This window comes from Capsicum annuum, chromosome 12, assembly GCF_002878395.1.
Source record: "Capsicum annuum cultivar UCD-10X-F1 chromosome 12, UCD10Xv1.1, whole genome shotgun sequence".
NCBI classification, from domain to species: Eukaryota; Viridiplantae; Streptophyta; class Magnoliopsida; order Solanales; family Solanaceae; genus Capsicum; species Capsicum annuum.
In genome coordinates, this window is record NC_061122.1 from 91,649,657 (window position 1) to 91,677,448 (window position 27,792).

Sequence of the window (27,792 nt, forward strand, 5' to 3'; positions counted from 1 at the left end):
AATCTTATTTCTAGGATATCCCACCCTATTCCTTCCAACTTGAGATTATTTTATCTCATTTCTTAGGTGGAATAAATTAGTCCAAGGATTAATTCTAGGAATTTAGTCTGTATACCAATCGATCCTTTAAAGTATCTTGGGTTTTTAAGTTTCATATATGAAATATTAGGCATACGAGAATCCTACTTGAAATATCATCAAATGTTTACCATAACACACATCAACTTTCAGTTATTTACTTTTCCCACTCTATGAACGGTGATATTTCAGGTTAAAAAAAAAAGAAGCAAGCAACTAAAAATTAAGGTATATTTCGATGAACATTTGATTCCAGTTCACATTGAAAACTCATACAATTCAAAGTTTAAGTGTGAAATGTTAGTAACTTCTATTTTGTGGACTCACATATTAATATTTTTTACATAAATATTTTATCGATAAAGAATCTCAATTTATGATCTAATAAAGTATTAAAGTTTTTTAGTCTAAAATTAAATATCTATTAGTATGGGTTTTATTTTAGATAAGTTGAAACTCATTAGCCTTATCTTTGTTTGTTGGAAACATTTAGAAAAAGGTATCTTTCCCGATAGGGCACTTCAAAGCCTTAAATAGGTATGACCCCTAAATTAAAAGGCAACACTTCTTTTCTTTTTCTTCTTATCTTAGATAAAGAACTCCAGAAAGAGCGATCATCAAGGTTTAAAAGATCTGATCTTATTCAAAAGTTATTGCTATGAATAAAGGTTTGTATTCTACCATTCTTCTAGTTTCATATCTCTATCTAATGATTTAGATGTTGTTTTGGGTGAATTATATTTTATGTTTGCCAATAAGTAGTATCAAAAACACAATCTTATTAGATCATTAGATGTCTTTTCAATAATTTTTGGTCAAATTTAAAAAAGAAACAAAGTTTCATTGAATCATTTTTCTGTGTTTGTTTATTATTTTTGAACAAGTTAGCGCCAATAAAGATTTATTTACTACGTATTTAGTTGAGTAGTATTTTGATATTACTTGGTGGAAGAAGTTTTTAGTGTTTTCTCATTAGCCAAAAGATGGGAAACATGTGGCTTTCAAGAAAAGGGTTCAAATCTTTACTGCTAAAGTTTGACGCATGTATTTAGTTTTGTTTCAATTTTTGGAACAAGTGAACCACTGTTCTGTTAATTAATATTACTAATATAATAGATTTATATTTTTTTTTATCAGATTATTTTTTAAAAAAATTTTGGGCAAGTTTTTGTATTATCATTATTTCAATTGTAACGTTTTTTAAAGCGGTATTCTTTTGTTGGTGCTTCTTGGTTAAAAGTGAGTACATTGAGTCCATATGTTGCTAAACAATATTTACTGTGTAGATTTTATTTACTTTGTACATATAAACATGTTTTATCTACGCAAAATAATTATTCCAAAGGAAGATTGTTTTTGGCCAGACTACAGATAGTTATGAATATATGATATATTTTTAATATATGTTGATAATGTGTTGGTCCAAAGAAAGTCATATTGTTAGACCATTTTAGTAATTAATATTTGTGAACTATATATAAGAGTACCATTTACAAGTTAATTTTTTTTTAAAGACTAAAGCATAATGTTGTATTAGGTATCTTGAGATGAGTTCACTTTTGTGTATATGTGTTTGATAAATATGTAGTTTTGAGTTTATTTGTTATTTTCTTCATTTTTATTTAGCTGGATTATCATCATATACACATTATTTACTTGATTATTAATTTTGAGCATGATTATTTATCTTATAGTATCTTCTATATCTATTAATATGAACAACATTTCTATGCTTAATGACACAAACTTCAAAATGGAATAAGAACATTATAATTGTGCTTGGTTGCATGCATCTTGAATATGCATTGAGATTTGATCACTCTATGGACTTGAATGAAACTAACTTGAAGGAACAAAATTCTGCATACGAGAACTGGGAGTGATCAAATTGGATGAGTTTGATGATGATGCAAAACTCAATTCCAGAATCCTTAAAGGGCGGTATAACAGAAAATAAAGATGCCAAAGACTTCTTAAAAGAAATCACAGACTAATTCTCTGCTAATGAAAAGGTTGAAATAGACTCTATACTTAAAAAGTTATTTTCAATGTGATATAAGAAAAAATAAAACATAAGGGAGTACATTATGAATACGTTCAATATTTGGACAAAACTCAGGGCTTTAAGCTTGAATTGTCTGACGACATACTTGTGCACCTTTTTTTGATCTCTCTTCAAATATAATTTAGCAGTTTATAGTTTCATATAATACTCAAAAGAAGGAATGGACTTCAAATGAGCTTATAGTTCCATTTGTTCAAGAAGAGGATAGACTAAAATAAGAGAAGACTTAAAGTACTCATTTAGCATCTACCTCTAGAACTAAAATGCCTCAAATAAGTGAAAAAGAAGTAAAACTATGGAAACTGCATACGGTGAAACATCACTGTCCAAGAATAAAAAAAATTATTTCTTTTGCTAAAAAATTAATCACATAAAGAAATAATGTTCCAAGTATGTCGGTTGTCGTGAAAAGAAAGGTAAACTTCTCAACTTCATTTGTAAAGAATTTAATTTGGATATGGTATATCGTGACACTTGGTGGATAGATATGAATGCAACTACTCATGTAAGTGCTACTATGCAGGATTGCCTAAGAAGTCGACCGTCGATTGATGCTAAAAGATACATTTATGTAGGCAACAATAATAAAGCAGTTGTGGAGGCTATTGGTGTCTTTAGAATTCTAGTATATACCAATTTTTATTTGGAATAAGAGGAATTACCATCATTTAGAAAAAAATTAATTTCTATTTCTTTTTTGGATATATCTGGATACAATTGTTCTATTAAAAATGAAATTTGTAGTATTTTTTTAAATTCTAATATTGTTGAAATTGATACTTTGATTAAAAAGTTATACAAATTCAACAGACAATCCTCATGCAATAATGAAAATATGCATTCAAGTAACTTTAGTACTAAGAACAAATTAACAAATAAAAATTCATCAATATTATGGCATAAGTGATTCGATCATATTTCTAAATAAAAAATACAAAGGCTTGTGTCAGAGGAAATTCTTGATTCCCTTGATTTATCTAATATTAAAATTTTTATAAAATGTATTAAGGGAAAACAAACAAATACAAGGAAAAGAGATGCTTATAGGAGTAAAGAATCTTTATAGTAGATACATACATACATTTGTGGTCTATTTCCTACGGCTTCATAGAATGATCAATAATATTTTATTAACTTTATAGATCACTACTCTCATTAGGAAATTCATGAGAAATCACAATTTTTGGTTGTTTTTAAAAATTTCAAGGCTGGCGTTGAAACTCAATTATGCAAGAAAATTAAAACTATTAAATATGATCGTGGAGGAGAATACTACGGTAGATATAATGGATTCGATGAACAACATCCAGTGCATTTTACAAAAATATTTGATAGAGTGTGGGATCGTACCTCAATACACCATATTGGAGGATCCAAGTCAAAATGTTGTAGCTGAGAGATGAAACCAAACTTTTAAGGATATGGTAAGAAATATGATTAGTCATTCCTCTTTACCTGTATTGTTTTGGGGGAAGCATTACAATCAGTAGTTTATATACTAAATAAATTTTCAAGAAAATGGTAGATAAGCCTCCAAACCTAATAAAAAGAAGCCCAATTCAAGAACTGTTAGTTGCTACTTGGTAGGATACTCGGAATAAAGAGGTTTTAAGTTTTATATCTCTTCAAATAGATCTTTTCTGAAACTTGAAATACCAAATTTATGAGGATGTTGATTTTAATGGGAGTATCAAAATAAAAAAATTATGTTTGAATAGGAATTTGTTATTATCAATTTTAGTGAAAATGATTAGATTAGTTTACTGAATGTGTTTCAACCTACAAATCAGGATTATGGAGAAAACATAATAATATCATCACATGTTTAACAGCCTTAAGTTGAAGTGCCTAAAAGAAAATCAAGAAAAGAAAGAAGAAATGTTATTTTAGATGATTATGTTATTTATCTTCAAGAGAATGATTTTGACATGGGATTGTAAAATGATCCTATAACTGTTAGTAAAGTGAAACCATTTCAAAACTCTATTAAATTTATCAAAGACATGAAAGACGAATTGAAGTCTATGAAAGACAATGGTGTTTGAGTTCTTGTTGAGTTTGTAAATGATTTTTTAAAACCTAACATATTTCAAAAGATAATATTGAAAGATATAAAGTGCACCTAGATTCTAAGGGATTCACCCAGAAGGAAGGCATAAATTTTACAGAGAATTTTTCAGCAGTTTCATTGAAAGACTCCTTTAGAATCATTATGGCACTAGTAGCTCATTATAACTTAGAGATACTATAAATAAATGTAAAGACTGCATTTCTCAATGAAGACATTAAATAAATGGCATACATGGTGTAACCAGAATGCTTGAATGTAACACCCCGATTCACTAACCGAAATGCTACATGGTGCTCATGACACCAAGGGACCACAAGCTAACCCATGACTGATATCTGTGCCGTATATTGCAAATCATGATATAATAATAAGGAATACATAGAACTGTAAGGCCATAAGGTTCAACTGAATACAATCATGTGGGTGAAAATACTCAAAACAACTCAATCTAAATATAAATCTGAACATAAATCTGAAAGCCTCTAAACTATCTGACTAAGGAGTTGAAGGAACATGTCTCAAACTAACTCCGTAAAACTGAACTGAATAAATAAATAAATGAATCAAATCATATTGTCCTAGAATCAGTGAGGACTAACTGTGTCTCTGCGAATGGAATGCTACCGCTACTGCTGGGCTGGAGCTCGTGTCTCAGAACCTAAGGCGTAACATGAAAAGAAAGCACCATAGCGCAAATACGTTAGTACAGCTGGTGTACTGAGTATACGAGGAAGGTAGGATGAACATAAAGGGTTTCATGCATGAATAACACTGACTGACTAAAATGAACATGGTAGTGCAAACACACATATATAGAAACTGGGACCATGAATACGTGATAGCATGACCTGTAAGCTAATACATGGTTTACTGATAAAAGTCATGACTGATACTTAAACTGATAACATGGATGACTGTATCTGACAGTCCTGTATATACTGAAATCTAAAAAACGCCCTGAGTTCTTTTACTGAGACTGTTACTGAAACTGTGGGAAGTAGTCTTTAACCGATATGCCCCAGGTATGCCGTTATGTCTAAGTTGGGGTCCAATCTCTACCCCAACTTGAGGGGTGTCAATACCGTGCCATGGGTAAGGACAACTTGTGAGTGACCCTTATCTGGAAAGTACTCAATGAGAATGGTGGGAACCCTAAATTGATGGGTTAAGCCACCTCATCAACCCTAATCGACGGGTTAATATGTCTCAACCTACGCAGGCTACGTAGTTCTAGAGCACAAGGATGACTACTAAGAATCACACCCTGAACTGGCGAGTGAGTTCCCATCCTTGGGTTCACTCGGTGCTAATCTTTACTCTCATCTGGAGGGACTGGACATGAATAACTGACTGTACATGACTTAATCTTACTGAATTCCATTGACTGGTGGAATGTTAATGATATCTGACAACTAACTAAGATCATGAGGTTTTCCTGAGTTACATGTCTGACTGAATTCTATGAAATCATAGCTTGAGTTCGGATATTGTGAAACATGACGTGGATCTAGGCACACAACTATAGTTTTTAGGTACAAGTACCCCTAGGACTCGATGGAAGGAAACTGACACACATGACTTACTTGATCATAAGAGTAGAGTCGATAATTTATAATATCATAAGTAGGGATCTCATACTAAGCATGGTTATCATCAATGTATTGCATGGAAAGGATTTCATATCGCATGGAAGTACTTGCACAATCTTAATATCATGTTCATTGCATAATCATATTGGCAACACATACCAATAGCATAGAAGTTCATATGGATTGCATGGTTATCATACATCTTGTTCATAAGTAGGATTTGCAAGTAAACATAGCATAATCTCATAAGGATAGTTCATGAGTATTCCAACAACATTTACAAGGCACATTATCAACATAGAAGTCATTGGAACATAAGGGCATATCATAAATCCTTCACATTGTCATAATTTACCTATATTACATGATTTCTAGTTCCTTAGGCATTTTATCAAACACCTTACATGCACATCTTAAGAATAGGTGAAATCATCAAATTCTACATCATGAAAAACCAAATTTACATGTTTCCAACTCATATGATATCATGAATTTATAAAAACATATAAAGATTCCATCTTGGGAATCACCCAATATCAACAACATGATCATCAACACCCAACAATATAGAAATCATACATTATAATGAAAAAAAAGGGGAAAACAAACAAGCATCAACATGAGTATGATCATATCACCATAATCAACCAAGCTTTTGTATTTTAAAGATTGATTCTTGAACTCCACAGATGAAAGGAATACGTGGATGAACACTACGCATACCTTAGAAGGAAGATTCTTGATGGTTGACGGAGGAATTTCCTTGAAATCAAATCTTCAAGCTTAATTATGCAACCCTAGTTGTTTTTCTCCTTTAGTGCTCTTGGATGTTGAGATTTGAGATGAAAATAGGGTTGCAGTATGTTTAGAAACTATATATTTCATAGGGTTAAGTTTAGGGACGTGTAAGGAGTATTTAAAGACTTAATTACCTTTAAAATAACTTAAAACGGAGTGTTCTTGACACCTGGAATTGACTTAGGCGACGCCCAAGTGATCGCCTATGCTTGGGTTGGGCGGCGCCTAACCAATCGTCTATGCTTGGATTGGACGGCGCCTAACCAATTGCCTATCCTTGGGTTGGGCGGCGCCTAATCAATCACCTATTCTTACTATCTCTCATGAAAATAGGCATAACTTTTCGCTCGGGTACTGGATTAAGTTGAAATTGATATCATTGGAAAGCTAATCCGATTCTCTACAATTTGATGGGTCTAAATCATCCAAAATACCACATTAACATTGACTTATACTCATTCAAAATTAACCTTGCAAAATCAAATACTAAAACTTGATGGATTCAAAAACTCTTAGCTTGTATTACCTTAAGTGACTCATATGAACATGCTTAATACATCATAAGCTATCCTATCACTAGGATATTCATGGTAAGTCATGTATTCAAGTATGAATCACAGGATAGGAGATTTCATACATAGAAATACTTATTCACTTCCTAGCTTAGAAACATGTGGGGTATTACAATATCTCCCCCTTGGGAACATTCGTCCTCAAATGAGAATTTACTGAGAAGGGATACAAGACAATAGAGCCTAAACTAAACATGAAGAATTGAAACTTGATCTCATGACTGACATGCTAAACATACTGAGCTCGTGCATATCTGATGCACGGACAACTGACACATGAATGCATGACTGAATATAAAATAGTTAATAGGTACCAAGTTTATACTGGAAACATAAACGTGAAACTGAATAAGATTAAAGAGAACTGTTACCTTGAGCTTGATCTAAATTGGTGGGGAAGAGGTGAGGATACTTGGTACGCATATGTGCTTCTGCTTCCCAAGTAGCTCCCTCATGAGACTGATTTTGCCAAAGAAGCTTGACTAGAGGGGCTTCTTTGTTCCTTAATCTACGAATCTGATAATCTAAGATTTGAACTGGAATCTCTTCATAGAAGAGGTTGTTTTGAATGTCGATGCTCTGAATAGGGATAACAACTGCTGGGTCACCTATGCACTTCTTTAGCAAAGAGACATGGAAGACTGGATGGACTGAAGCTAGATCTGAAGGCAACTCAATCTCATAAGCTACCTTGCCAAAGAGACAAAGAATTCTGAAGGGACTGACATACCGAGGACTGAGTTTCCCTTTCTTGCTGAACCTCTTCCCTCCCTTCACAGGAGAGATCTTAAGATAGACATATTCATTGACCTTGAACTCGAGATCCTTTCTACAATCATCTGCATAGGACTTCTGTTGGCTCTGAGCAGCCCGGAGTCTCTCTCTAATCAACTGAACTTTCTCTAAGGCGTCGAATACTAAGTCAGGACCTATGATTGAGGCCTCACTAACTTTGAACCAACCATTCGGAGATCTACATCTCCTACCATAGAGAGCTTCAAATGGAGCCATCTAAATAGTAGAATGATAGCTATTGTTGTATGCAAACTCAATCAAAGGCAAGTGGTCGTCCCAATATCCCTTGGAGTCAATTGCACACGCCCTTAGCATATCTTCAAGAGTCTGAATGGTCCTCTCTGCTTGACCATCTGTCTGAGGATGAAATGCGGTGCTGATATGGACTTGGGTACCGAAACCCTTTTAGAATACTTTCCAAAAGTAAGAAGTCAACTGGGTACCTCTGTCTGAGATGATAGATAGTGAAATACCATGTAATTTGACAAACTCCCTGATATAGAGTTTGGTATAATCCTTAGTGGAATGAGAAGTACGAGCAAGAAGGAAATGAGTTGACTTGGTCATTCTATCTATAATAACCCAGACTGAATCATGCTGATGACGAGTTCTAGGCAAACCTATCAAGAAGTCCATGTTAACTTCTTCCCACTTCCAAGTAGGAATGGTGAACTCTTTCATGGAACCACTAGATTTTTGATGCTCTATCTTAAACTACTGATATGTAGAGCACTTAGCCACAAACTCTACAACATGTCTCTTTATCCCACTCCACCAATAGATTTCCCACATGTCGTGGTACATCTTAGTGGCCCCTAGATGAATAGAGTATCGCGCACCATGCGCTTCTATAAGAATTCACTGCCTCAATTCATCTACACCTGGAACATATAGACGGCCCTGACAACGAAGAACACCATCTCCCCCTTAGGAGAAAACCTCAACTTTCTGATTCTTAACTGACTTTTTGAGCTTGACAAGGCTAGGATCCCTTTCTTGTTTCTCTTTCACCTCGGAAACTAGAGATGACTCTGAACTACTATGAACGCATACACCACCCTCTGAAGAATCTACTAAGTGAATGCCTAGTCTAGCAAGATGATGGATCTCCTGAGCCATCTTTTTCTTACTATCCTCAATGTGAGAAATACTACCCATGGAGAGCCGACTGAGAGCGTCGGCCATAACATTAGCCTTGCCCAGATGATAAAGAACACTCATGTCGTAATCCTTCAAGAGAACTAACCACCTTCTCTAGCAAAGATTAAGATCTTTCTGGGAAAAGACATACTGGAGGCTTTTATGGTCTGTGAAGACATCTACATGAACTCCATAGAGATAATGCCTCCAAATATTCAAGGCAAGAACTACCGCTGCTAACTCAAGATCATGAGTAGGATAATTCTTCTCATGTGGCTTTAACTGTCTGGAGGCATAGGCTATGACCTTACCATGCTGCATGAGGACACAACCTAAACCCACTCTGGATGCATCACAATAGACTACAAAACTGTTTGAACCATCTGGAATAGCTAGAACTAGAGCGAAGGTGAGTCGAGTCTTCAACTCTTGAAAGCTCTTCTCCCATGAATCTAACCACTGAAACTTAATCTTCTTCTGAGTCAATCTAGACATGGGAGATGCAATAAAAGAAAATCCCTCGACAAACCGTCTGTAATAGCCAGCCAAAACCAAGAAACTCCTAATATCTGATGGAGATACAGGTCTGGGCCAGTTTCTTACTGCCCCTGTTTTCTGTGGATCTACTCTAATGCCATCACCGGAAACAATATGGCCAAGGAATGCTACTGATCTTAGCAAAAACTCGCACTTGCTGAACTTAGTGAATAATTGATGATCTCTGAGAGTCTGAAGAACAATCCTGAGATGGTCTAGATGATCATGCTCTGTACGAGAATAGACCAAAATATCATCTATGAAGACTATGACAAATATATCCAAGTACTGCTTGGACACACGGTTCATCAAATCCATAAAAGCTGCCGGGGCATTGGTAAGACCAAATGACATGACTTAAAATTTGAAGTGACCATACCGAGTACAAAAAGCTATCTTTGGAATATCATATTCTCTAACTCTGAGATGATGATAGCCTAATCTAAGGTCTATCTTCGAGAAGTAACTGGCACCCTGATGTTGGTCGAATAGATCATCAATTTTGGGAAGAGGATATCTATTCTTGACCATGACCTTGTTGAGTTGATGGTAATCAATACACATCCTGAGAGAACTGTCTTTTTTGTACACAAACAATACTGGTGCACCCCATGGGGAAATGCTAGGTCTGATAAATCCCTTATCTAAGAGATCCTTCAACTGATCTTTTAGTTCTTTGAGTTCTGCTGGTTCTATTTTGTATAGTGGAATAGAATAGGTTGAGTATCCAGAAGAAGGTCTATACCAAAGTCTATTTCTCTTTTCGGAGGAATGCCTAGAAGATCTTCGGGAAAGACATCTGAGTATTCATTAACAACAGGGACTGTTTTGAGGCTGGCAAATTCAGAACTGGAATCTTTAATATGCACGAGATGATACACACACCCCTTAAAAATCATTTTCCTTACCCAAATGTAGGAAATAAGTTGACCCTTGAATGCTGAAATGCTACCCTTCTACTCTAGGATGGGCTCATTCGAGAACTGAAATTGAACTATCCTTTTTATGTAGTCGACTATTGTAGCAGGAATGAAGCCAATCCATGCCGAGAATGACATCAAAATCAGTCATCTCTAACTCCACTAAATCTGCTGACGTATATTTTGAGATATCATAATCGGACAGTTCCTGTATGCCCGCTGAGCTATGATGGTTTTACCCACTAGGGTATATACTAAGAAGGGCTCTACTAGGAATTCAGGACTGATTCTAAAATCGCCTGCTATGTATGTAGTAGTAAAAAAAAAGATGCACCTGGGTCTAGCAAAGCATAAACATAAATATGGAAAATCTGTAATGTACCAATAATGACATCAGGAGAATTTTCCTGATCGTGCTGGGACTGAAGAGCATAGAGTCTATTTGGGCGTTGCCCACTGGTAGCACTAGAAGTGGTACCATGCTGGTTCGGGCGACAGGACTGAGCTGTAGAATGATTTTGCTGACCTTGAAGACTTGACTGCAGACACTCCCTAATCATGTGGCCTGGCTTGCCACAACCAAAACAGACATCACTACCGGCTCTACAAATGCCCTTATGGTTCTTACCATAGGTCTGACAAAGGGGATTCATTCGGGTACTGCTAATACTCCCTTATGAGTTAGAGCTTAGCACTTTGTTTCTATTGTCATCCCTGAACTTTGGCACTAGAGCGCTGGCAGATGAAGGAGCTAGAAAGGATGACTTGGAGTGAAACTGTGAATGATTTTCTCCATCTGACTTGGGGTGAGCAAATTTGAAATTACCTGACCTTGCTCTCTTGTTTTGCCTCTCCCTAGTCTTAAACTTCTACTCTTCTACTTGCTGGGCATGGGTCATGAGTCTTGCTAAGGTCATATCACCGATCAGTATCATAGACCTATACTCATTTACCATGCTATCGTTGACCCCTGACACGAACTTGCTTATCTTAGCTCTATTGTCTATAACTACATAAGGAGCATACCTGGCTAGATGAGTAAATATGAGAGAATACTCCCTAACCATCATATTCCCCTGCCTGAGGTTGATGAACTCAAGAACTTTGGCTTCTCTCAGCTCTTGGGGAAAGAATCTGTCTAAGAAGGTCGTGAAAAATTCCTCCCACTCGATAGTTCCTGTATCATCTAACCTCTCAGACTTCCACTATTTGTACCAATCTTAAGCAATATCCTATAACTGGTAGGCGACTAACTCAGCACCCTTAATAGAAGTAACACCCATGATGTCAATGACCTTCTGGACTTGGGTCAATGAACTCCTGAGTGTTCTCATCAGACATAGACCCATGGAAAGATGGAGGGTTCATCCGGGTAAAGTCCCAAACCCTAGTTGCTTTGGGAGTGGACACTGGATTAGCCGGAATAACTGGTGGCTATTTATTCTGTGCAGCCATGGACTGAACAAGTGTGGTAAATGCGGCTCTAAACTCCACATAGGAAACATGTTCGCCCAAAGGATCTTCGGGCTGAGGAGCTAGCTGGTTTCTTCTCTTTGGGGCCATGGTCTGGAATAAGAGAAGAATGGATTAGACTGAGAGTTTAACTTGTGATTATGCTCACTAGCATGACATGAATAATGAAGAAAGGGGACTGTTCCTAAAACATCTTATAGCCTCCCGTACATAAATGTGGCGCGCAATACACCCATGTAAGAAACTCTACTAGATATGGCTTTCAGACTTTCTAGGACTCTATTCAACCTTAGGCTCTGATACAAAATTTGTAACACGCCGATTCGCTGAACCGGAATGCTACATGGTGCTCATGACCCTGAGGGACCACAAGCTAACCCATGACTGATATCTGTACCTGTATATGGCAAATTATGTTATAATAATACGGAATACATGGAACTGTAAGGCCATAAGGTTCAACTGAATACAATCATGTGGGTGAAAATACCCAAAATAACTCAATCTGAATGTAAATTTGAACATAAATCTAAAAGCCTCTAAACTATCTGAATATGGAGTTGAAGGAACATGTCTCAAACTAACTCCGTAAAACTGAACTGAATAAATAAATAAATAAATCAAATCATATTGTCCTCGAATCAATGAGGACTCACTGTGTCTCTGCGACTGGAATGCTACCGCTACTGCTGGGCTGGAGCTCATGTCTCAGAGCCTATGGTGTAACATGAAAAGAAAGCAGCATAGCACAAATGCATCAATACAACTGGAGTACTGAGTATACGAGGAAGGTATGATGAACATAAAGGGTTTCATGCATGAACAACACTGACTGACTAAAATGAACATGGGAGTGCAAATACACATATATAGAAACTGGGATCATGAATACGTGATAGCATGACCTGTAAGCTAATACATGGTTTACTGATAAAAGTCATGACTGATACTTAAATTGATAACATGGATGACTGTATCTGACAGTCCTGTATATACTGAAATCTGAAGAACGCCCTGAGTTCTTTTACTAAGACTGATACTAAAACTATGGGAAGTAGCGTTTAACCGATATGCCACAGGTATGCTGTTATGTCTAAGATGGGGTTCAATCTCCACCCTGACTTGAGGGGTGTCAATACCATGCCATGGGTAAGGACAGCTTATGAGTGACCCTTATCTGGCAAGTACTCAATGAGAATGGTGGGAACCCTAAACTGATGGGTTAAGCCACCTCATCAACCCTAATCTGACAGGTTAAGATGTCTCAACCTACGCTGGCTACGTAGTTCTAGAGCACAAGGATGACTACTAAGAATCACACCCTGAACTGGCGAGTGAGTTCCCATCCTTGGGTTTACTCGGTGCTAACCTTTACTCCCATATAGAGGGACTGGACATGAATAACTGACTGTACATGACTTAATCTTACTGAATTCCATTGACTGGCGGAATGTTAATGATATTTGACAACTAACTAAGATTATGAGGTTTTCCTGAGTTACATGTCTGACTGAATTCTATGGAATCATAGCTTGAGTTTGGATATCGTGAAACATGACATTGATCTAGGCACACAGCTATAGTTTTCGGGTACAAGTACCCCCAGGACTCGATGGAATGAAACCGACACACATGACTTACTTGATCATAAGTGTAGAGTCCATAATTTATAATATCATAAGTAGGGATCTCATACTAAGCATGGTTATCAACAATGTATTGCATCGAAAGGATTTCATATCGCATGGAAGTACTTGCACAATCTTAATATCATGTTCATTGCATAATCATATTGGCAACATATACCAATAGTATAGAAGTTCATGTGGATTGCATGGTTATCATACATCTTGTTCATAAGTAGGATTTGCAAGTAAACATAGCATAATCTCATAAGGATAGTTCATGAGTATTCCAACAACATTTACAAGGCACATTATCAACATAGAAGTCATTGAACGTAAGGGTATATCATGAATCCTTCACATAGTCATAATTAAGCTATATTACATGATTTCTAGTTCCTTAGGCATTTTATCAAATACCTTACATGCACATCTTAAGAATAGGTGAAATCATCAAATTATACATCATGAAAAAACAAATTTACATGTTTCCAACTCATATGATATCATGAATTTATAAAAACATATAAAGATTCCATCTTGGTAATCACCCAATATCAACAACATGATCATCAACACCCAATAATATAGAAATCATACTTTGTAATGAAAAAAAAAAGAAAACAAACAAGCATCAACATGGGTATGATTATATCACCACTATCAACCAATATTTTGTATTTTAAAGATTGATTCTTGAACTCCACAGATGAAAGAAATCCATGGATGAACACTACGCATACCTTAGAAGGAAGATTCTTGATGATTGATGGAGGAATTTCCTTGAAATTGGATCTTCAAGCTTAATTATGCAACCCTAGTTGTTTTTCTCCTTTAGCTCTCTTGGATGATGAGCTTTGAGATGAAAATAGGGTTGCAGTATGTTTAGAATCTATATATTTCATAGGGTTAAGTTTAGGGACATGTAAGGAGTATTGAAAGACTTAATTACCTTTAAAATAACTTAAAACGGAGTATTTTTGACACCTAGAATTGACTTTGGCAGCGCTCAAGTGATCGTCTATGCTTGGGTTGGACGGCGCCTAACCAATCGCCTATGCTTACTGTCTCTCACGAAAATGGGCATAACTTTTTGCTCGGGTATTGGATTAAGGTGATATTGGTATCATTGGAAAGCTAATTCAATTCTCTAAAATTTGGTGGGTCTAAATAAGCCATAATACCATATTAAAATTTAGTTATACTCGTTCAAAGATAACCTTTGCAAAATTAAACACTAAAATTTGATGGATTCAAAAACTCTTAGCTTGTATTACCTTAAGTGACTCATATGAACATGATTAATGCATCATAATCTATCCTATCACAATAATATTCATGGTAAGTCATGTACTCAAGTATGAATCACAGGATAGAAGATTTCATATGTAGGAATACTTATTCACTTCCTAGCTTAGAAACATGCGGGGTGTTACATTGAATCTCAAGATTAAAAACACTTGTATAAAAACTTAAGAAGTCCATGTATGATTTTAAACAAGCACTCCATCAGTGATCTTAAAAGTGTTATCAGATAATAGCCTCTTTTGGCTATAAGGAAAACACTATTGATCAGTGCATATATCTCAAGTTCAGTGGGAGCAAATTTGTAATCCTTGTACTATATATGGATGATATTTTACTAGCATGAAATGATATAGGTTTATTTCATGAAATAAAGAAATTTCTTTTTAATAAATTTAAAATGAAAGGTCTTAGTGAGGGATCCTATGTTCTAGGTATAGAGATCTATAAGGATCTTACTAGAAACATTCTTGGAATGTTGCAAAAGACTTATATTGATAAGGTGCTAAATAGATCGGCATGGAAAATTATGTACAAGAAAATACACCTGTGGAAAAAGGTGATAAAAAATTAGTTTGCACCATTGTGTAAATTTGGACATAGAGAAAAAAATGATGGACAAAATTCTATATGTATCAGCAGAGAGAAGTCTTATGTATGCACAAGTTTGTATGCATCCAAATATTGCATACATAGAGAGAATGTTAGGATGAAATTTCAATAATTAGGGAATAATTATTAACCTGATGCAAAATAGGTTATGTATCTTAAAAGAATTAAAGATTACATATTCACTTAGCGGAGGTTGGATAATTTAGAAATCATAGGGTATTTTGATTCAGATTTTGCTGGAAGTCTTGATAGTAGGAGATATACATCAGGTTATATTTTTATGTTAGCTAGAGGAACTGTTTCTTGGAAAAGTGTGAAACAAATATTAGTATTTTGTTCTACAATAGAAGCCTAATTTGTGACATGCTAAGAAATATTAAATCAGTAAATATGGCTAAAAAATTTTATCACTCAAAAGCAAATAGTCGATGGCATAGAAAGACCATTGAAAATTCATTATGATAATAAGTCTGTCGAGTTATATTTGAAGAACAACCAAAGATTGTCAAAGTCAAATCATATAGATATTAAGTTTTCGATTGTGAAAGAAAGGGTTCAAAATCATCTTGCGTCGATTGAGCATATTAAAACTTGATGATTGTTGATCTACTCATGAAGGGTTTGCCACCTAAAGTGTTTCATGGTTATGTGGCTCATATTGTTGTTGTCAAATTTAATGATAAGTCATTTTAGTGGTAGTTTGTTATTTTATTTATATTATTGATATATTAAAGTTTATTTTCTATACAGACTGAAGTTTTTTAATTTAATCTATGAAATTCACGTGTTTATTGATAACTATGAAATAAAGATATTAACTTTCTATTGCAATTTTGCATAAGGTATAAGAAAGAAATTTTAGACTATTAAAGTCATAAGGTAGGACCATTTAAAAATAGACATGACTTAGATCATTTTACATTTCGTATTTGATGTATGTTATTGGTATTAATGATATTTGTGATCATTGATAGGTTTAGTTTCGAATATATAGTACAAAAAATGCTCTGATGTTAGATTGGTAACATCGATGGACCAAATTATTTTGATATATTTAAATTAATATTTCAAAAACTTGTGTACACAAAAGTTTCATCTACGTATGATTATTCATAAATATATGTGATCCAAGTGGAAGATTGTTAGTAATTTCTATTTTGTGGACTCATATAACAATATATACTATTCATAGATATGCCATCTATAAAGAAGATCAATTTATGATACAATAAAGTATCAAAGTTTTTTGATCTAAAATTAAATATCTATTAGTATGGAGTTTATTTTAGATAAGTTGAAATTTATTGGCCTTTTTTTATGGAAACTTATAGAAAAGGCATTTTCCTGAAAAGACACTTCAAAACCTTATATAGGTATGGTCCCTAAATTAGAAAACAACTTCTTTTCTTTTTCTCTCCATCTCTGATAAATAACTCTGGAACAAGAGATCTTTAAGGTTTAGAAGATCTTGTTTTCTTCAAATGTTATTGTTGTAGATAAAAGCTAGTATTCAACCACCCCACTAATTTTGTATCTCTATCTAATGATTTACATGTAGTCTTGGATGAATTTTGTTTTAAGTTTGCCAACATAAAACTCAAAAAATCAACAGATACTAACATTGTTTTTGACTCTTAACTCAATTGTTCCATTTGATTTGCTATGAAGAAGAAGTCAAGATACAAAACTCTTTGCACAAAACCATTACATCAAAACTTGTCTAAAATCCTCTAATCTTTTCACTTACTTCTTTTGCTTGAGTTCTAATATTGTCTAATTTGTATTCCTTACCTTTTTTATATTTTGGCTTACATTATCTCCATTACTAAGCCAGCTCTGTTTTGTTGGATTGCTGATTTTCTAGAAGTACAATAATGCCTCAGGCAACTTTTGTTCCTCCCGGCATTGGAAAATTGGAGGTGTATCCTACACCATTGGTGTCACATGAGAAGATTGTGAATGATCCAAATCTATTCATGGACTGTCTTAAGAATTTTCACTCCACTTTGGGCACCAAGTACACATTAGCAACTTTTTCTTTTTGCTCCTTGAAGCTTTTACCTTTTTTCCCTTTTGGTTTTTCAAAACCCATACCTTTAAGATTTTTGTGTTAGATGTTTATTACCTGACCAATCCTCTCACGCTAGCAACATTTTTTTTAATACCATGGAGCATCCACCTTTTTGTTTCATTGGTAATTCAAACACGTAACTTTTAAGGATGGTAACTCGAAACTATGACCTTAAAATTGGAGGCGTAGGTGAAGGATGCTCAGAACTGAGTAGTGACCTTTTTTTGCTTGAGAAACCTTTGAGATTTCCCCTCTCCCATTTTCCCTTACCCCACTCCGCATTTAATATTTAATTTTATCTTTTTTATTCTTGGATTTTTATTACATTCTTCCTCTTGTAGACAAATGAATGTGGATTTTTACTAAGAATATCCATAGAAAAAAAATATTTTTTTATGACCAAAAAGGCCGTGAGTAGTAGCCACACTAATCTTTATGTGGGAGAACTATCTAAATCGAAACATTACCCAAACCCTTGGTCAAGATTAAAACGATGTTATCATAAAATCAAATCTATATATATATGTATATAAAGGGATTATTGGAGGCTGCTTATGTGGAATGCCTCAATGATCAAGACACCTATTTATCTATTTTGTCAGATTTTTGACTTTATTCTCTCATTTTAATATATTAAATAAATAATTAAATCAATAAATTAGTGTTTAATGCAATTAAACGCACACTAACAGCTGGGAATCCAATTGTTTAAAAGGAAGGGAAAAAGACAACTCTTTGGTAAATTTTGATCGTCAATAGAGAGATGACGGTGGAGGGTTGGTTGTTTTGCGGGGGGTATGGCGGCGTGTTCATAGGGGATAGCATGTGGCTACTTCCAAAGCATTGATAGGCCCTCGCAGCCAATGGAAGCCTTAATCACGAGCTTAAACGCAGTTGGGCCTCCAGTTACTATTGCTGATCGGGGAAATGGATGGTAAAATATTGGTGGGTGGTGTTAATGGAGTTTTCTAGAAAGAGTCGCTGGCGTGAGCTCAGACACAGTTGGGCCTCCGATTACTATTGTTACTTGGTAAAATGGAGGGTAAAGTGTTGTAGGGTGGTGTTAATTGAGTTTTTTGGCAAGAGCCACCGGCGATAACCTTTAATGGATTTTCTAATAGTTAATGGAGAGATTCCTCCGTTCCCTTCCCCTTTTCATTCAATTCAATTACATCTAAATTTTCTTTTTCTTTGCTTAGGATTAAAATAAAAATCAGGTTCCTTTAATTGTCGATTCGAAAGACATCGACATCATCCCACAAAAATTTTAATTTTTCAAGCGTGGTTTGCTAAGGTTGTGACAAGGAATATGGTGTATTTAGGTACAAATGTCCTATGGTTTATGAAAATTTTTCACTTTTTTTTCCTTGTAAGTGTTATTGAGCACATGTACGTGTATGTATTTGTGTTGGAAAAAGAAAATAGGTGGAGCTCTAGATCTGTGTTTTGATGACCCTCTTTGGATGGCTACCTGGTATGGTCTATGTGGTTTGGGTCCTTACCAAGTAATCTACCCATGGTAAATTTTCTCAATTTTACCTTGTTGACTTCCATTCTGTTATTTTAACTGAATACGTCAATAATTATCACTACTATTTCTTTAAAGTATGTTTTATCTTTCCAAACATGTGTCTTATATATGTTGCTTGTGTAGTCTAACCCACTTGCTTGTGAACTTCTACCTGCATTACATTGGTAGAGTTTTCAGGCTAGGGTTGCTTGTATTATGTGATTAGATATGTTGTTGTGTGAGTATTAGAGTATTATCAATAGAAGAATTGTTGTTATAATGTGGTTAGATGGGTTGTTGTGTGAGTATTAGAGCATGATCCATCAATGAGTATGATCCAACAACAAATAATTATAATTACGAGTCTGTTGAATTGACCTTTGTAATGAGAAAAGAAATTATTGAATAAATTAAATGATCTAGAAAAGAATTTTGAAAATTATGTCCATTAGAGTCAGCATAAAATAAACCCTTGTAGTCCCTGTGCATATCAGAAGCCCTTTTTCTTCTATTTGTTCTCTATAAGAGTCTTTAAGGGGTAAGGTTTTGGAATGCTCTACCCTCTACATCCAAGACTCCACATTGTGGGACTACACATGGTATGTTATAGTGCATAAGAGAGTTTGCTAAATGGTAAGAGCAATACACAGGATCAAGAGGTTGAGAATTTGGGGCTAAAATGGAGCAAAATTGGCGAGAAAGGGGGTGGGTCAGTGATGACCTGAGCAGGAGGGCTCTAACAAAGGGATTCTTAAATTATGTATGCAGCTGTTGAAATTAGGAAAGAGGTGGTTGGGGTAGTTTAGAATTTCAAAAAGGTATTTTGAAATTGTGTATGCATCGGTTGATTACTCTGCTTCAGAAATGTACTGTACTAGAGTAGCATACAGTACTGTAATTTCTAACATGCCTAAATTAGTTTATGATTCAAATATTGAATCAGTGATTTCCCTTTGCCTTATCTATTATGTTTGTTTGAATTATAGAAGGCTATAACTAAGGATAATCCACATACAATAGCTGGGACCACATCTAGATGTCCAAACTCTGGTAATAACAATAGTTCTAATTCAGACCTCATATTTCATGAAGATCAGAATGACAGAGATGAAGGGATGGATAATTGTAATGATGCGTCAAACTATGATGATGATGATGATGACAATTTGTTTTACAAAAATAATGATGATGATGAATATGATTACTTGAGTATGCAGGCACAATTTGATAATATTGATTTGCCTGCTGGTGTTGAGGCAACAGTTTCTTGGTTAAATGAACCTTCTTCCAGTTCAAATGTGTCTTCCCAAGTTAGCTTTTCAAGTCATCTAGCAAGTGGTCAGACGTCAACTCCTATAAACTCTGAGCATGTAAGTAGTAACTTTCCTCAGGTCCCTTCTTCAAGCAGTACTCTGGTGTCTGGATGGTCAAATTCTCGTGGAAAAAAAGAGGCGACTGAAGATGAACTCATGAAAAAGTATCAAAGTTTTAAGCATTTTGATGCGGTAGAAGACTTCTCAGATCATCATTACACTAACTTGGGCCTCCTGGGAAACAGGTATGCAGGGGAATTTCTTGTGCTGGGCAGATCATTTTCTGCTATTTTAGTTGTTTGTTAAATCACAAATGTGGCTCTACTAACCTCTTTTGTTACTTTTCGAACAGCCACCTAAGGCCTAGAATAAGAAGGTTCAGGATGAGTGAAAAATATTAGAAAATGATTTACTTGGTAAGTCAGATGCTTTTAGTCACTCATCATTTGTTTTTCTATTGGTTTCATGTTTCTTATCTTGTCTTGGTTAATGTATCAATGTTGGTTTCCTGATGTAGAAGTCTTGTGAAACTGGTTTGTTTTCTCTGTCTAACCTCCGTTTGCTGGTTGTAATGGTAAATGCAGCAATTGGCTTATGTGATATCTGTGGTTCCTAAAACGATATGTGTGGTTTCAGGTGAAATCCATTGCAAGTATTTTTGACACATCGATTTGTCACAAATAAATGGTAGAATAGATATCCTTGCTCTCCCAGATCCCTCCCTGCCCCAAAACTCACCCCACAAACCTCAACTCTCTTATCAGCTACTAAATTTAGGAATTTATCCTCTTTTTGTCATGATACACCATCTGTTTTATCTAGAATTATAGAAAAATTATGTCAATTAACTTTATGGGATATCCTCTCATTGGTAGATTGCTCTAAATCAATCTCTGATGCATTTTTAGATTAATGTTGAAGTCATACTCTCTCTCATTTTTAGATATAATATATGTAAGGGTCTGCAAAGAAAAGAAGGACCTCCTTAGGGATGTCATCATTGAACCACAAGGAACTCCATACCATTATGGTCTCTTTGTCTTTGATATCCTATTCTCGCAAAATTATCCTGATGTGCCAACAGTAATTATTGGGGTGTTCTTGTTTTTTTTCTTTACTTTGTACTATTGAAATACAAATATATTTATTTACTTATTTCCCTTTTCATTTGATGGTTTACTACTATTCTAGAGGTTTGAGACTAAATCCCAACTTGTATAATTATGGGAAAGTTTGTCTCGAGCTTGTTAACACTTGGAGTGGTAAAGGTAATGAGAAGTGGTTGCCCAAGACATCGACCATGTTGCAAGTCTTGGTTTCAATACAAGCTCTAATTTTGAATGGAAACCCTTTCTTTGATAAGCCTGGATATATAACTTCATATGCTGGATGCGAGGGAGAGAGGAGATCTCACGCTTGCCATGAACATGCTTTTGTTCTATCTTTGAAAATAATGAAGAGGAGGCCACCAAAGGTTATGATCGTGTATCCTGGTTCCAACTTCTACTTCATTCAAATATTTTGTCAAAAGTAACAATCAATTTTACTGTAACTGTAGTCCAAGAATGTCTCACATTGTATTTAATGCAGCCCTTTTCTTTAAGATAAAATAATCAATATATATATATATATATATATATATATATATATATATATATATATTACAATTATATATAAATGTGAGTGAAGCACACAGGTGATGGTTGTCATGTGTGCTTCCTCACAGGGACATTTTAGTCTTTGCATGCTCCAACTAAGGGGGTATTGTAGTCTTTTTAGTTTGGTTATTTGATGTGGTATTTCCACAAAAATACACGTGCCTGCCTTATTTTCTATACACAACAGCTTATATTGCTTTTCTCATATTTCTGGGCTCTTCTTCTCCATTACCAATAGTTAAATTATTTCTTTTGCATCTTCTGTGCTCTGCTTCTCCGTTTTCAGGTATGTATGTATCTCTTTTGGTTCACTGCGTGTTGATTAGTCTTCTTTTAGGTTCATTTTTTCTGCTTCCATAAGATTCCTCTAAGTTCAATTTCAGCTTATTCAGTGAGAGTAATTTAGGGGAAACAAATTGTGGGGTATATTTTTTATTCGCTCTTTCGTTTTATGGTCTGATGCCTTGGAGAAAAAGAAGGATCAACATCATACTTTTGCAAAACCATTAATTATGTCACTTTTGTTGTCTAACTATTTGTTAAAATGCTCCAACCAAGCTATATGTTTGGATTTTAATTTTCTATGGTATGAGTGAATAAATTTCAACATGGAGGAGTATATTATTGATTACTGTGTTGATTATGATGTTGAGAAGTAAAAAGATTTTAGCCATCGATCATGTTGTGAGCTTGGTTTCACAGTAGTCAGAAGAGACAGATTATGTATGCTAACACTTTTAGAGCTACTGCCTCAAGTCCCAAGAATCAAGAAAAAAATTCTTGTATTTATGATAGAGTAGCTTTGATGTGTTCAAAAATGCAGTAATACAAAGAATAAATAAAGACAACCCTTCAATAAAGAAAATGAACTTAACTGCACCAAACCAGAAATAAGATGATGAAGAAATAAGAGGGATGACTGTTAAAACATCTTTTTAAGGATAACTATATATATAAAGGAAAATCAAAATTAGTGTCTGCATTAGAAGCTATACAAAAATAGCAGTAGCGATATAACACTTCTCTCAATGTTCTTTTCCTTTACCAAGCATATTGACATTTTCTGAAGAATTATTTTCGACTTTCATATTTGGCTTTATCATTAGGTGCTTGATTGTGATTCCTTTAATTTCAATGTTACGTTATTGGCAAAGGAAAAGCTTTGATTACAAGTGAAAAACAAACAAGTGGTGCTAGGATCAAGGTTTGTGATGGCAAAGCTGATTACGATTAATGCATTATCACAGTCACTTCCACTGAGGTATTACTTTCTCTCCACAATTCTTTAGTTCTTAGGTTGGTGAAAATTTCAGATTTTACAAGTTGTTTCATTTTTGTGAAAATGTAGTGCATCACTTACCTCTCCTGTCAGATGTAATACTATATTCCCCAGCTAAGTTGAGCGATCATCTTTATTTCTTTGCTTCTTCACTAAAAAGAATAAGATGATTGCGTGCTTTCACTCCCATTTTTTATCTTTGAGGATTTTACATGATACACTTGTGGGTTGTAATTCTATAAATATTCTTAAAACATCAAAAATTAAACCACTTCAACAAAATAAATGTTGATTTTTCAGTACATTTGATAACTACATAAGCTTACAATATTTCTATTGAAAAATTATCTCTCGGGATAATATATACATAATGGATTAGGTCTAGAAATATATATATATATATATATATATATATAGAGAGAGAGAGAGAGAGAGAGAGAGAAAGAAAGAGAGAGAGGAAGTACATTATGCATGTTAAATGTTATAGAATTTATATGTGCACATTGGATGTTGGCGAGTTGAACAATCAAATAAATTTTTATAGTTTGTCATAAACTATTGTTCACCATTTACTCATTCAAATTTGGAAAAATCACTCTTTTTCTTCTTTCGAATATGTGTATATGAAGTTATTATCAAGGCCTTTTCGTTATCTAATTTGAAGGGATGGGTGAGTGCCAAAAATCAAATTTGGCATTTGTGTATGACACAATCAACCACACTCTATTCCTACTTTATGTTTTACTTTGCTCCCACTGTTGAAATTTTTGTCTTACTATTTTGGATTTTTCGATACCAGTTTACGTAATTTGTAAATACATGTATAAACACTGCAACCATGATCATAATGTATAAACAAAGTGAGTATATATGTGCAGTCATGAATTGTGTTGTGGTTTTATTCCTATTAGAAGAGTTTTATGAGTTTTTCTTTCATTATTGCAGTGAAGAATGCAACAAAGATGTACCTATTGCATTGATTAGCACTTTGCCTATGTTATCTGTTTTCATTTTCAATTCATCCTATTGTCCAAATTTCATATTCTTGGAATCTTGGTGGGTTTGGTTGTTCCTATTTGTTTGTACAGTGAATCAAAGAAACCAGTAGCAAAGTAATTTTCTACTTCTTATATTACTATTACTATTATTTTATGTTTGTCCATGTCGTTACCTCTTTAACAGTTGACTGCATTTTTGATTTCGTACTTACATACTATTTAATTTATTCAGGAAAAAAGAGAAATCAACAGAGCCAAAAGTTAAAGGGAAAAGAAACCCAAATGCTCCAAATCACCCTCCTACTGCTTTGTTTGTGTTCATGTATTCCTCACTCCTTCTCTATTTTGAGTTTGTGTTTAAGAAGTTGTCAGTAGTTTGAAATAACAAAAAACATGCAGGGATGAGTTTAGGCAAACATTCAAGGCTGTTAATCCTGACTGGAAGAGGGTCTCCACAATAGTGCTGAATTCAGTTGTTCCTAATAACAATCTCCTTTTGCCCCTTTATCCCTTTAGTTTTATCTAATAGCCACAAAGTTGCTACTTCTCTATCCTTGTTCTATAGCCTTACAATAGTGTTCATTTCTCCTAATGGTAAGCTCATGTATGTTTGTTGTGATGTATTTTTAACAATATCAGAATTTTTTCATTACTTCACATAAAAATCAATGCGTGTTTTTTATTGGGCAGCGCGGGCACTCCCGTCTAGTATATATATATATATACATATATATATATATATACATATATATATATACATATATATATATATATGTGTGTGTATATATATAAAGGAAAACTATAGTCAATCCTATGTGGCATATCTTAGAAGCCTTTAATACTATTTATCTTTTTTGTGGTTTTTTTGAACTTTTTTTTCTTCTTTTTTTTTTCATTAATCAATCAATTTTTTTAATAATCAAAATAAATGAATCAATTACTACTCCTTCATTTATTTTTATTCTTTAATATAGAAATTTAATATTTCTTTAACATTACTCTCATGACCTTTAATGACCATAACTCCTAAATTATATTGATAGTCATGTTCATGATATCTTTGATATTCCATATTGTTGCCTTATAAATAGATGTATTATAAGTCTTTTTTCCTCCATTATCAAAACTAAGTATATTTCATTCACTATATATTTTTTGAACTTTTATATATTCTTTAAAAAATATCATTTGTATACCTTCAAAAATGTCCTTCTTATTGTTTTCTTTTGGGTATGCTATTGCTTCTTCTTCTTTTACATGTATTGTTCCTTTGACATTTTAATTGATTTACTAAACTCATACATGAGATTACATTAAATTTGTTGTTAATGTTATCTTATATTGTTTGTAACTTTTAAGCAAAAACATGTATAATTTAAATCTATTTTCTTATAATTTTTTCATAATATATTAATTTTTGTGATGTATTATTTTTTACAGGAATAAGAAGAAGATCATATAGTGAACGAATAAAGTAAAGGTGAAATGATGACTATGTAAAAATTTGAGGAGAAGGACATAAGAATCACTTGAGATGAATGTCTTTTTTTAAAAAAAAATTATATATATTCTTTTTGCTTTCTCTAAATAGTTTAAATTGCTACATAATTTGTTTACTTTTATTTGTCGTTATACTAAAAATAGATATAAAGAAGAAATATAAATAAGATGACATGACACCTCAATTTTTTTTATTTTTTTTATATAATTTACTAAATAAATAAATTATTAAAAATTTCATAAAATAAATCAAAACTATCCTTAAAATAGATCTTTTACAATAGAACCCAATTCACCATTTGCTTAAGACAATTCACATAAGAGAAATTATATAACATAATCGTAATGATAATTAATTTCTTTTTATGTACTATGTAGTTGTAATTGTAAAATTAATGTCAATGAAAAAAAAAGTGAAGGTAATAAAGAATAAATAATTATAAAGAATGACTAGAGTAGTAATGAAAAAGAGAAATGATCTTTTATTTTTTGCTCATTCATAAGACTATAATTGTGATACTTTTTCTTCTTATTTCTTAAAATTATATTTTAAAAACGTAATGACGATAAGAATAGGATGATAGATAAGACAAAATATAATGTTGAAACACAGAAATGACCTCCTTTTATTTTTAACTTTCTTTCATATGACTATAGTTGTACACATATATTTCATTATGTTAAGTTGTGATTAGATTTTGTAAATTTTTACTGTGATATTTCTTGCAACATTCTAAAATGAACATTATGTGCTTGATGATATTGTTTTTTGCATGTGAGTGCATTCCTGGTTTCTAAATTCGATATTGAGGTTAAAAACTATCGTTAGAAGCATTTTGAAGAACGAAAATTTAATAACTTCAAGAACTTTGAGAGTTTTTGAATTAATTTGTTTTACATTTATTTAGATTTTTACGCTCCTTTTTTGCTTTAATTTTTTTGTTGTTTGAAGAAAAATATTATTTTTAAACATTTATTTTCAGGTCAGAAAAGTATAAAAATAAGCTAAAAGTAAAAAAAAAAATGAATATATCCAACTTATAACTTTAGCACTTATTTTATTGAATATTTTTTAAAAAATGAAAAAAAAATCCAACACCCTCTTTGTCAAGAATTAAATTAAAAAAAATTGACAATAAAATAGGGTATTTGAGCAAAAAAAATAAAAGAAATTAAAATATTATTCACAATTTTTTGTTTTGAAAAGAAAAGAAGAAGACAAATAGCATATGAGGTCATAAATTTATATTTATGTAATTATATAACCTCTTTAAAGTTATATAAAAAACATCTCTTTTAGTTCAGATAATAATTTTATTTTTTTTATATTTTAATACAATACATAATTTATTTTTCCCTCTATTTTTTGGCTTTTTCTATTTTCTAAGTAATTAATGTAAAAATTGATTCCTTAATTATTACAATTAGTAATTTGCTATCCTTTTCATATTTCTCATTATAATTATTGGTAGTTACAACTAAACATTAAAAAGATGTACTTACAATTAAGTTGATGTATATTATAATCATGTGGTGTACCCCTTCAAATTCTTTATGATAAAGTATTAGTGCAAGCATATATTTTTGTATTCCTTAAATTTCATTATTAGTTAACTGGTGAATTTTTTAAGTTTGAATTATTTTTCAGTTTTGAAATTAATTAGAAATTAATGCTACCACCTTTTCACATATCAATTATGACAGTTTCTTATTCATGGAAAATAATGCAATTCTCGTGATTTTAGTATAATTGCTGAGAAATGTAAATGACTAGAGAAAACGGTAATTGACATATTTATTTTTGTAAAACAATAATAATAAGTAAATTAAATTTGAAGAATTATCCAAAAAAAAATAGAAAAATAAAATAATTTTTTGGCCAA

At 33.3% G+C, this 27,792-nt stretch overlaps 2 protein-coding genes across 2 annotated transcripts; both read left to right on the forward strand.

Annotated features, from left to right (window-relative positions):
* Window positions 1-19,840: 19,840 nt before the first annotated feature.
* Window positions 19,841-22,458, forward strand: LOC107849056 (probable ubiquitin-conjugating enzyme E2 26). The gene is given in 6 exon segments (XM_047401608.1): window positions 19,841-19,921; window positions 20,148-20,713; window positions 20,820-20,890; window positions 21,418-21,556; window positions 21,645-22,004; window positions 22,419-22,458. Coding segments are annotated over 6 exon segments (1,257 nt in total).
* Window positions 22,459-23,261: 803 nt separating this feature from the next.
* On the forward strand, window positions 23,262-24,940 carry LOC107850145 (HMG1/2-like protein). Its single transcript, XM_016694568.2, has 3 exons — window positions 23,262-23,393; window positions 24,642-24,731; window positions 24,809-24,940. The coding sequence occupies exons 1-3, from the start codon at window positions 23,344-23,346 to the stop codon at window positions 24,933-24,935; spliced, it is 267 nt and encodes an 88-aa protein (XP_016550054.1). The 5' UTR covers window positions 23,262-23,343; the 3' UTR covers window positions 24,936-24,940.
* Window positions 24,941-27,792: the final 2,852 nt, after the last annotated feature.